Source organism: Leucopleurus acutus, assembly GCF_964270905.1.
Source record: "Leucopleurus acutus genome assembly, chromosome: X".
Taxonomy (NCBI): Eukaryota; Metazoa; Chordata; class Mammalia; order Artiodactyla; family Delphinidae; genus Leucopleurus; species Leucopleurus acutus.
Genome location: NC_139148.1, coordinates 13004847 through 13017022, shown reverse-complemented (window position 1 = coordinate 13017022; position 12176 = coordinate 13004847). Strand labels below are relative to the sequence as shown.

The following is a 12176-nucleotide window of genomic DNA, read 5'->3' as shown; positions in this document are numbered from 1 at the left end:
CAGAATTTCAGTAAGCATTTAAAACTACTGTAATAGAATACCAGAATTTTTCCAATGCACTTTCATGGATAGAATCGAATTGCTAAATTTTCCCATTGAAATATGGAAATGGTGATACACTATGGCTTATAAATAAGTCTTTTACCGGCCCTTTAATATATTGTGCTCATCTTTGAAAAATAATCTACTGCAAGCAAATTTTTAATTTTTACATTGCCGTTTTATCCCAGGTGAAGTGTTTGTCTTAAACGATGGTGGAGAAGTTGATTTAGACCTTGGAAATTATGAAAGGTTCTTGGACATTAATCTTTATAAAGACAACAACATCACCACTGGGAAGATATATCAACATGTGATCAATAAAGAGAGGCGTGGCGATTACCTGGGGAAAACAGTACAAGGTATTATATTCCACAAACATTAGGGGCCCTGTGTGCTGAGCACTCACACCCTGCTCAAAATAGACCTGAAGATGAGGGGGTCCCTGTGCTCTACAAGCTCCAGTCCTTTTCAGATCCCTGTTTTCTCCTCCTTTTCTTTCCTTCTTTTTTTTTTTTTCTCCAGTTTTATTGAGCTATAATTGACATACAGCACTGTATAAGTTTAGGGTGTACAGCATAATGATTTGACTTACATACATCATGGAATGATGACCACAATAAGTTTAGTGAACATCCATCATCTCTGATAGATGCAAAATTAAAGAAACAGACAAAAATGTTTCCCTTGTGATGAAAACTCTTAGGATTTACTCTCAACAACTTTCATATATAACATAGAGCAGTGTTAATTATAGTTATCATGGTGTGTATTACATCCCTAGTACTTATTTATCTTATGACTGGAAGTTTGTACCTTTTGACTACCTTCATCCAGTCCCCCCTGCCCCATAACCACAAATCTGATCTCTTTTATGAGTTTGTTTTTGACGTATAACTGACCTGCAACACTATGTTAGTTCCTGTTACACAACATAGCGGTTTGATGTTTTTATACATTTCAAAATGATCACCGTGATGTCACCATACAAACTTTTACTTTTCATTTTCCTCAAAGGTTTCAAGTTCATCCTCCATGTTCCTGATTGATTGTATTTTCATCAGTCTTTTTTTTTTTAACTAATGTCATTGTTTCCTTTAGTCCATGTTTCTGTCCTCTTTCTCTTTCTCTCTTTAGCTTTTATTTATAAAATCCATGGGGAACCATTTATTCATCACACATCTGATTGGGGTATAGATTTATTTTGGTTTGTTTTTGTCTGTCCTTTATTTAATATGTTCTTTTTCTACTTTTTTCTTGTATCTTTGCATGGATGATGATTACTCCCCTTTGAAGAAGAACAGTAATGGGGGGGACGTGGGGGGGCGCGGGGATTGAACTGGAGGGCAGCATGATATGACCTTTTTTTCACCAACCCTTTTCATGGGGGGTATGATTCTTATTCTCTTTTGTCCTTGAAGAGAGACCCACAGGCACCCCCCCCTTGTATTCATAAGTTCCTACGTGGTAGGGTAAAGGTGCTAATTCCCCATCCCCTTTAAATCACCTTCATGTTGGAAAGCAGCTGAGAAGTAGATAAAGAAGTTGGACAGATGGAGATCAAAAGATCAGCTATGTTACTGCTGACACTGGACGGTGTGGTTTAGATCTTAGCTACAATTGTACTTTCTAATAGTTTTCCCCCAAGTGTAGGTATTGGGAAGACCCGGGGGAGGGAGAGTTGCTGCCTCATACCTGCCACGTCCCAAACTTGGGGAGAGGGCAAGGCCCCAGACCTGGGCCTTGACCCCGGTCCCTGCGCTGCCCACGTGGAGGCAGAGCCAGACCTACCCCGCCCTCCCAGAAAGGGGTCGGGCTGGGCATGTGTGGTGGGTCGTTCCAAACGCACCAATCAGAGACGACTTCCGCCTCGCGGGAGCAGCTGGGGCCGGGGAGCTGCAGGTGGCGGTGGAGCAGATGACAGGCGCTATCCGCGTCAGCTTCCCACAGGCCAACATTCCTGCTTTGTACATCACATTAGGTTAGTTGGCTGCATCTTTTTGTCTCTTCGGCTGAGATTAGCAGCCTCAGGCCTCTGGTCAGCATGCAGGCTTCGTGTACACCCTCTGAGTGACCCTTCCACACTGACTGGCGAATTGCCCAGGGTCTGCAGGGCTGGGCCACTCTGAGACCTTCTTCCCCTTGGAGTCCAGTATTCAGCACCCTTGGCAGCCCTCCTTGCACAGTTTTTAGTTGGCATTATAGGTGTTTTCTATAGATAGCATCAAAGATGGCATTTCTTCTCTCTCTCTGTGGCTGGTCCATTTCAAGGGAAATGGCATAACATTTAAATGACTAAACCTATGTTACATCTATAGTATTAATTTCAGTGAGATGGATAATAATGTGAGGACTGTAGCTTGTCTAATTTGCCAGGTGGGTTTTGGGTTATTTGGGAGGTCTAAAGACACTAATACATTCATTTCTCATGACCATGACCATGAAATAAGCTTTTGTGCTAATTATTACTTCTTTCTACAGTTGTCCCTCACATTACTGATGCTGTCCAGGAGTGGGTTATGAATCAAGCCATGGTGCCTGTGGATGGTCATAAGGAAGAGCCCCAAATATGTGTTATTGAGGCAAGCATGGAACTTTTCGTTATAATTTTATATCCTTATGGGTTTTTAAGCAGCTGGTCTTCATTCATTCAACAGATATGTGTAGATGGCCTCATGTGTGCTGGACACCGGCCTAGGAGGTGGGATTACAGCAGGGAGCGACATAGATGGCCCCTGCTTTTGTGGTCACAAGTCAGTGGGCAAGACTGGCTTAAACTGGGTGATTACTCCTGGGGCGTGCAGCAGTCTGCAAGTGAGGACTGGTCAGTCACAGAATGCATTCTACTGAGTGCTGTTTGCAAAATGCTTTGGAAGTAGAGAGAGACCAAGTTAGGCAAGTCCGACTGTAGAGGTGATTTGGAGGTGAGAAGTGAGTATTAGCTGTTTAAAGAAAGAGCTTAGTATTTGAACTTGCCACTTGTTCACTGCTTCCCTTCCTCTCAATGTGCAGAATGAGAATAACATCCATGTACTCCTTATCTAAAGGTCAGTTGACCTAATTGCCAGACGGGACAGCAGAATAATGAACGTTTCCGTTCCTAGCGGCAGACTCCCCAAGTTCACATTTCTGCCCTCACCCCAAGTGGTGTATGGCTTAGTGGTTAAGAGTCTGGAGTCAGACTGCTTGGGTTCATAGCCCAGCTGGTTCACTTACCAGCTGGGTGACCTTGGCCAAGTTTGCTTAACTACTCTGTGCCTCAATTTATTCATCTACCAAGTGGGGATAATGTTTTGAGGATTAAATAAGCCAATACGTTTAGTGCTTAGATTGTGTTGGATCTATACTAAGTGCTCGAAAATTATTAACCATTGTTAAGATGCTTGTATGACTTGGCAAGTTACTTCTCAAAGTGTCAATGTACTCATCTATAACAATATGATAGTGTAATATTGTAATAACAAGAAGATAATAATAACAGGGTTGTTGCAAGAATTAAATACAATAATGTAAAAAGCACTTGGCCATGTCTGGCATTTAGGAGGTGCTCAATAAACATGTTAGCTGCTATTATTGTCATCGTTATCAGTGTTTGCAAACAGATATTATGCTACCCACAATATCCATTTCGTTAATAGTAGAGCTGATAATCTTAACGTAAATGCGCTGTACTATCATATATTAATTATATATTTTGCTACTATAATGGTATGGTTGATAAACTTAATGTAAATGTATAAGTGTGCTATATAAAATTTTCTCTCCCTTTGTATTTCTTCCTTCACAATTTACGAGGAAAGAGAGGATGCTTCCTTTATAATTTTTAAAAATCGGAGTATAACATAAACACAGAAAAGTGCACATATCACAGATGTATAGCTTGGTGAAGTTTTATAAACTGACCATGTCTGCATAACTAGGCTTGCTTCCTTTAAAAAAATTTAATATCTAATACAGTGAATAGTTTGCAAACAAATTGAAGCAATAATAAAGACAAATAGTGTGAGAAAAGAGAAAGGCAGGAAAAGTGTCAGGAGAATAACATCTGATATGAGAACAAAGATGTAAACCGGGGCATAGCTTGACTCTACGGTGAAGGAGACTGGTACGGTCACTCTCTTTATTGATTTTCAGTTTTTAGGACCCATCTCCAGGATGAATCAGAGAAACCTTAAAAGCAGGAATGTGTCATCAACTTTGAAAAGAGGGATCGTGAGGTGGAGGGGGTGGAGGAGTGCTGGAGGGGAAGGGGGTGGGCAGAACCTCATTTTACACTGCGAGGGTCTACAGATACTGTTAGTATTTGGCTGAAGAAGAAGCAAAAGTATCTCAGGTTAGGAAAGTAACCAGTAGAATTAACAATTGAGATTGGTATCTGGGGATGGGGGTACCAGAGAGCTGCATCCTCATCTGTCACAGCAGGAAGTACACCTACGTTCATTAGAGGGTGTCTGAAATGGCTAAGTTGAGGAAGAGCTGAGATGCATGAGCTTTGGTTTAGAGATATGGAGGCAACTACCAGAAGAAATCCCAACAAAGAAGTTAAAGCGCTTGCCGGGCTTCCCTGGTGGCACAGTGGTTAAGAATCCGCCTGCCAGTGCAGGGGACATGGGTTCGAGCCCTGGTCCGGGAAGATCCCACATGCTGCGGAGCAACTAAGCCCGTACGCCACAACTACTGAGCCTGCGAGCCACAACTACTGAAGCCCGCGCACCTAGAGCCCGTGCTCTGCAACAAGAGAAGCCACCGCAATGAGAAGCCCGCACACCGCAACGAAGAGTAGCCCCCGCTCCCCGCAACTAGAGAAAGCCCGCACGCAGCAACGAAGACCCAACGCAGCCAAAAATAAATAAAGTAAATAAAAAAATAAAGCGCTTGCCTTGGGGAATCAGACTTGGGAGAGGGAAGAGTGGGGCAGGGAACTCTTGCTTTCTATTGTAAGCTCTGCTGTACAATTTGGTTTTTAACCATGTGCATGCATCATTTTACTTTTTGAAAAAAACTTATTAATGTCAACTTGAAGGTGCCATTTAGCAATTTCAAAATCTTAAAGATCAGCCCAAGACTGATTTTATTCAAGCCCAGCAAAGGGTCGGACAAGCCCTCACACCTTTGGTTTACAGTGGTTATTTGTTGCAGAGTACCACCTTGTCCAATATGGTAGCCACTCTCCACATGGGGCTGTTGAGCATGTGAAAGTAGCCCATCCAAACTGAGACGTGCTGTGAGTTTAAAATATAACTGGGTTTCAAAGACTTAGTATGAAAAAAAAAGAATGTAAAGTGCCTCGTAATTTAAAAAAAATTGGTGATGTTGAAATGATAATATTTTTGATACACTCTGCTACATAAAATATAGTGTTAAAATGAATTTCTCCACTTTAATTTTGCTTTTTTCCCATTTATTTATTTATTTATTTAATTTGTTTATTTTTGGCTGCGTTGGGTCTTCGTTGCTGCATGCGGGCTTTCTCCAGTTGCAGCGATTGGGGGCTACTCTTCGTTGCGGTGCGCGGGCTTCTCATTGCGGTGGCTTCTCTTGTTGTGGAGCACAGGCTCTTGGTGCAGAGCGCGGGCTCTTGGCGCGCGGGCTTCAGTAGTTGTGGCACGTGAGCTCAGTAGTTGTGGCTCACGGGCTCTAGAGCACAGGCTCAGTAGTTGTGGCGCACAGGCTTAGTTGCTGCGCGGCATGTGGGATCTTCCCAGACCAGGGCCTGAACCTGTGTCCCCTGAATTGGCAGGTGGATTCTTTTTTTTTTATTTTAATTTTTTATTTTTTAACATCTTTATTGGAGTATAATTGCTTTACAGTGGCGTGTTAGTTTCTGCTTTATAACAAAGTGAATCAGCTATACACATACATATATCCCCATATCTCCTCCCTCTTGCGTCTCCCTCCCACCCTCGCTATCCCACCCCTCTAGGTGGTCACAGAGCACTGAGCTGATCTCCCCGTGCTAAGCGGCTGCTTCCCACTAGCTATCGATTTTACATTTGGTAGTGTATATATGTCCATGCCACTCTCTCACTTCATCCCAGCTTACCCTTCCCCCACCCCGTGTCCTCAAGTCCATTCTCTACGTCTGCGTCTTCATTCCTGTCCTGCCCCTAGGTTCTTCATAACCATTTATTTTAAATTCCATGTATATGTGTTAGCATACGGTATTTGTTTTTCTCTTTCTGACTTACTTCACTCTGTGTTACAGACTCTGGGTCCATCCACCTCACTACAAATAGTTCAATTTCGTTTCTTTTTATGGCTGAGTAATACTCCATTGTACATATGTGCCACATCTTCTTTATCCATTCGTCTGTCAATGGACACTTAGGTTGCTTCCATGTCCTGGCTGTTGTAAATAGAGCTGTAATGAACGTTGTGGTACATGACTCTTTTTGAATTATGGTTTTCTCAGGGTATATGCCCAGTAGTGGGATTCCTGGGTCATATGGTAGTTCAATTTTAGATTTTTAAGGAACCTCCATACTGTTCTCCATAGTGGCTGTATCAATTTGCATTCCCACCAAGAGTGCAAGAGGGTTCCCTTTTCTTCACACCCTCTCCAGCATTTATTATGTGTAGATTTTTTGATGATGGCCATTCTGACTAGTGTGAGGTGATACCTCATTGTAGTTTTGATTTGCATTTCTCTAATGATTAGTGATGTTGAGCATACTTTCGTGTATTTGTTGGCAATCTGTATATCTTCTTCTTCTTTTTTTTTAATGTGTGTATCTTCTTTGGAGAAATGTCTATTTAGGTCTTCTGCCCATTTTTGGATTGGGTTGTTTGTTTTTTTGATATTGAGCTGCATGAGCTGCTTGTAAATTTTGGAGATTAATCCTTTGTCAGTTGCTTCATTTGCAGATATCTCCTCCTATTCTGAGGGTTGTCTTTTCCTCTTGTTTATGGTTTCCTTTGCTGTGCCAAAGCTTTGAAATTTCATTAGGTCCCATTTGTTTATTTCTGTTTTTATTTCCATTTCTCTAGGAGGTGGGTCAAAAAGGATCTTGCTGTGATTTATGTCATAGAATCTTCTGCCTGTGTTTTCCTCTAAGAGTTTTATAGTGTCTGGCAGGTGGATTCTTAACCACTGCCACCAGGGAAGTCCCTATATTGTGAATTGATGAGCATCATAAATTCCGTCAACATCCATCATCTCACATAGTTAGAAAATGTTTTTTTTCTTGTGATGAGAACTTTTAAGATTTACTCTCTCAGCAACTTTCAGAGAAGATTCCTTTCCTTAAAGGCAAAATGGACATTGCACATCCCATAAATTTGTTTGCTGCTTCAGCTTTGGTTTGGATAGATCTTAACATGTTGTTATGGGTGATATTTTCCCTGTTGTGCGAGGAAAGAATTAACTTAGGGCTACTCTAGGAATAACACTGAAAGTTTCTGATCACAATGACGATAATGGTGAATCAGAGGAGAAATGGGACTTTCCAAATTGGCAGAGAGGGTGCAGTGGGGGTGGAAGCAGGTAACGTTTAAAGCTTTTGCTTCCTTTGCCGGATTCCCTGCTTACTCCCAGAATAGCCCCCATCAAAAACCAGAAAATGCGTCCTTATGATTTAGTTTAAGTGCAGACCTCTTTTTTTCCTACATATTTTCCCCCCATTGGATTCTGGTGTATTATAGTTAGTGAGCACTTACACCCCTCACCCCCTGCCAGTTTCCTGATTTCATGTTTTATTTCTTGGATTTTCATAATTAAGTTTGTCATTCATTTACAGAATAATCATACATTTCTATCTGTTCCGTAGCCAGGAGAATTGAATTTTAATTATGTTTTGTTATCTTAGTTAAAGTTAGTAAAGAATAATTTCTTCTGTAGCAATGAAATCCTCAGACTTCTTAGTTTGATTCTGTTGTAATTATGGTAACAGGTACTAGAACGCTGTGACCTAGGGCTTATATTGAATTTCAAGACCGTTCTGTCCTGTCCTGACCACTAACCTAAACTCCCAGTGCTGTGTGCAGGGCTCTGGACTTGTGCTGGAGATATGGCAGGAAGTTCCTGCCCTCATGGGCCTTACAGCCCAGTGGGGTAGAGAGACAGGAGACAAGGACTCAAATAAAATAATGGCACCTTGTGCTGTGTTACTAGGAAGGGGAGAGACAGGGTGCTTTAGGTGGGTGGTCAGGGTTGTGCTCTCTGGGGGGGACACAGCTCCCCGGGCTGAAGGATAAAAAGGAAGTAAGGTGTAGATGATGAAGGTGGGTTGGAGGGCCTAAGGGGCAGGAAGGAAGACCGTAAGCCATCTGAGGACCTAAAAGGCCAGTGGGGCTGGAGCACAGAGGTGGAGGCTGGGGGAGTAGGGGGATGGGAAGGGGGCAGGTGGGAGTGGGGCATGAGATGAGATTAGAGATATGTTTCAGGGTCAGATCATGTAGGGCCTTTTGTTGGCTGCCTAAAGGAGTTTAGATTTTATTTTTAGTCAAGCAGTGAGCTGCTGAAGGTTATAAGCATGGGAGAGATGTATTCTGAGTTTTAAAAGGTCACTCTGCTGCTGTATGACAGATGGTTGGTAGGACAGGAGAGGGTGGAAGCTGGGAGGCCATTAAAATTGGGGGCAGCCAACTTTTTCTGTGAAGGGCCAGATAGTAAATGTGTTTGGGTTTGCAGGTCAGAGAGTCTCTGTCACAGCTACTCCACCCTGCCATTGCAGTGCCCAAGCAGCCTTAGGGGACGTGTGGGTGGGCACGGCCGTGTGCCAGTATAGCTTCATGTGTGAAAATAGACAGCAGGCCACCTTAGCCACCGCAGGCTTAGACGATTGCCGTAATCCCTGCAAAAGATGGTGTTGGCTTGGGCGTCTAGGGTGGTAGTGGTGGAAATAGCAGTGGAGAGATTTTCAAGAATGTTTTGGAGGTACAGCTCACTGGACAGGGTTGGGTAAGGAAAAGGCGGGAATGGAGGATGATTTCCAGACCTCTAGCTTGAACCCGTTAGTGGTAGGAGATGCTGTTGCTGAGATGAGGGAGAAGCCCCCAGACAAACAGGCCCAGGGCTGTGGGGACCAGGGGTTCAGTTTGGGGCATGGTAAGTTTGAATACTTACTGATCCATCCAAGATGTCACGGACAAGTTGGCTTCAAAGCCCAGCGGCGCTGGGAGGAGAGGTCCGGGCTGCAAGTAGATTTTGGACCCAGTCGAGTAGCTGAAGCCGGGGAAGGTGGTGGATCCTGGGCCTGGGCCCACCGTGATCTCTTCCTCCTCAGCATCCCGATCGTTCCACTTCGTGGTCAAGTTTTGCTCTTGCGTTATTGTTCTTTAGCTCTGCCTTATTCTCCTCGCTAAACTCCGAGCTCCTCAGGAGCAGGTTGTCTTAAGTTCTTCCCAGCGGCTCATTTAAAGTGTTGAGCCCGTAGTAGATGCTCAGATGCTAAAGAATTAATTTAAAAATCTGGGTGATAATCTTTAAGTATTTAAATATGGTGAGGATGAACGCGTTAAGGTGAAATTTTATCCTTGTCTAAAGTAAAATGCTTAAGTAACTTTCTTGGAAGTACAATGTAAATTAAGTTAACATTTGTCAAAGGATTACACTGTCAGGAATATTCCTGGGGCTTTTGGTACTACTTCTTTCAGAGAGACAGCATGTTTTAGTACAAGTGATTTAATTCTGGTAGTACCACCATTACAAGGAGACTGTTCAGCTGCATACAGGTGTGTGTGTGTGTGTGTGTGTGTGTGTGTATGTGTGTTTGTTTGTGTGTGTGTGTACATGAAGAGAGAGAGAGACAGAGACAGAGACAGAGAGAGGGAGAATGCTAACTGTTTCACACCGGGCAGAACCATGGCTCTCCCTTTTCTCACATTGTCACCGGATTTCAATTCTCCCTTCCAACGGGACCACTGGTAGAAACTAACTGATCTCACTCCTCTGTGGTGTATATTCTGGATCTTTTTATCTGCTTAGGAATTCCCTTCTCTTTTCTTAAAGTGCTCTTTTTTTTTTTTAAACAAACCCTTTTTAAAAAAAAAAAATTATTTATTTATTTTTGGCTGCGTTGGGTCTTCGTTGCTGCACGCGGGCTTTTCCCTAGTTGGGGCGAGCGAGGCTACTCTATTTTTTTTTTTTTTTTTTTTTTTTGCGGTATGCGGACCTCTCACTGTTGTGGCCTCTCCCGTTGCGGAACACAGGCTCCGGATGCTCAGGCTCAGCGGCCATGGCTCACGGGCCCAGCCGCTCCACGGCATGTGGGATCTTCCCGGGCCGGGGCACGAACCTGTGTCCCCTGCATCGGCAGGCAGAGTCTCAACCACTGCGCCACCAGGGAAGCCCGCGAGGCTATTCTTCATTGCGGTGCGTGGGCTTCTCATTGCGGTGGCTTCTCTTGTTGCGGAGCACGGGCTCTAGGCACGCGGGCTTCAGTGGTTGTGACTCGCGGGCTCTAGAGCACAGGCTCAGTAGTTGTGGCACACGGGCTTAGTTGCTCCGTGGCATGTGGGATCTTCCCAGAGCAGGGCTCGAACCCGTGTCCCCTGCCTTGGCAGGCAGATTCTTAACCACTGTGCCACCAGGGAAGTCCCACTCCTTTTCTTTAAAAAAAATTTTTTTTCAGTCTTGATGAGGTGAAGCGTTGACAGCCTATTAGTGATCCCCATTTTCGGGGGACTTCAGTTCTCACGCTTAGTGTATTAAGAATTGTTCTGTTAGTCTGTGTACCACGGAAGCTATTTGATCTCTTGTGTCTTTTTTTTCCATTCCCAGCTGGGTGGCACCATTGGAGACATTGAAGGAATGCCATTTGTGGAAGCGTTCAGACAATTCCAGTTTAAAGCAAAAAGAGAGAATTTCTGTAATATCCATGTTAGCCTTGTCCCACAGGTGAGCTTTCCAGATAAGTGTGTAGTCAGCAACTCCTGTGGGTCTTCCTATGATACTCTGTTTATTCCACTTTCTTTTTGTTTTGGCCGCATCGTGTGGCATGTGGGATCTTAGTTCCCTGACCAGGGATTGAACCTGCGCCCCCTGCAGTGAAAGTGCAGAGTCAACCACTGGACTGCCAGGGAAGCCCCCTATTCCAAATTTTAAACCAGGAAGCCATTCATTATCCAGAAGAGCTAGATGTCCAGTGTACTGACAGTGACCCATTTCTTTTCAGCCCAGTGCTACTGGAGAACAGAAAACCAAACCCACACAAAACAGTGTCCGTGCGTTGAGGGGCTTAGGCCTGTCTCCCGATCTGGTGAGTTAAAGAGAGTGGGTAAGTTTCTTGGAATAGGACCTCCATTTCTTAAACTATAACATCATCTAAGTCCTTCCTAGCTCTCAAATGGTTTCTATGACTGAGCTTTTTGTATCTGGGAGCTGCGGAAGGCTTATTCCCTCATCCTCAAGTGTCGCTTCACACATTTCTAAATTGGCCATCTCTTCTTCTCCAGGTCCTCATTTGATTGGCCACACTGACATCTGGGCAAGTGCAATGTCCTGTCATCTGTGTGGTCCCTGGGTCCCTTAGAGGGAGGTGGGACCTGGGAGATTTTCCTATGAGCCTGCTAGGTGGGGCTATCCCTGCTCTTATTTATAGCAGTAATCCAGTTATTGCCAGTAGTCTAGATCAGAGGCTGGCAGGTAAGGGCCTGCAGACCTGCCTCCTGTAAAGGAAGTTGTCCACATTTATCTCTGGCTGCCTTTGCTCATGGCGGTACCATGAGGAGTCAGGGCAGCAGCTGCACGACCTGCAAAGCCTAAAGTTTTTACCATCTGGCCCTTTAGAGAAAAGTTTGCCAACCCTTGGTCTGGCTCTATTCTTGTAGTTTTAAAGAAGTAACATTTGTGAGCCTCGAGTCTGTTCGCTAGAAATGCCTTGACATTTCCTACCGGTGGATTTGTGTTGAGTTTGGTTACACTTGCTTATATTACTGCTCAGACCAATTTCTAGTAGCCCAGTGGAACGCCCAGGGTGGAGAAATGCCCACTCGGTCAAGTCTTCTGGAGCAAAATTAATGTAGCGTCCTCCTGAAAATCAGTGGCGGTGTGAACAGCCCAATTCCTGTCTGCTAACCCCGTGCGTAATCGACTTTGACAGATTGTCTGCCGAAGTTCAACGCCCATCGAAATGGCTGTGAAGGAAAAGATTTCTATGTTTTGTCACGTGAACCCTGAACAGGTTAGTGCTGCTCTT

The 12176-nt window shown here is 44.0% G+C and overlaps 1 protein-coding gene across 3 annotated transcripts in view; it reads left to right on the top strand.

The window, feature by feature from the left end:
* The window catches only part of CTPS2 (CTP synthase 2), a 110374-nt gene that overhangs the window by 11936 nt on the left and 86262 nt on the right, over nucleotides 1-12176 (top strand). For all 3 annotated transcript variants that reach the window (XM_082865291.1, XM_082865289.1, XM_082865290.1), the window contains 5 exons: nucleotides 231-401; nucleotides 2521-2621; nucleotides 10760-10876; nucleotides 11154-11237; nucleotides 12081-12161. In XM_082865291.1, the coding sequence (XP_082721417.1) occupies nucleotides 2559-2621; nucleotides 10760-10876; nucleotides 11154-11237; nucleotides 12081-12161 (345 nt within the window). In that variant the 5' untranslated portion in view covers nucleotides 231-401; nucleotides 2521-2558. The remainder of the gene's footprint in view (nucleotides 1-230; nucleotides 402-2520; nucleotides 2622-10759; nucleotides 10877-11153; nucleotides 11238-12080; nucleotides 12162-12176) is intronic.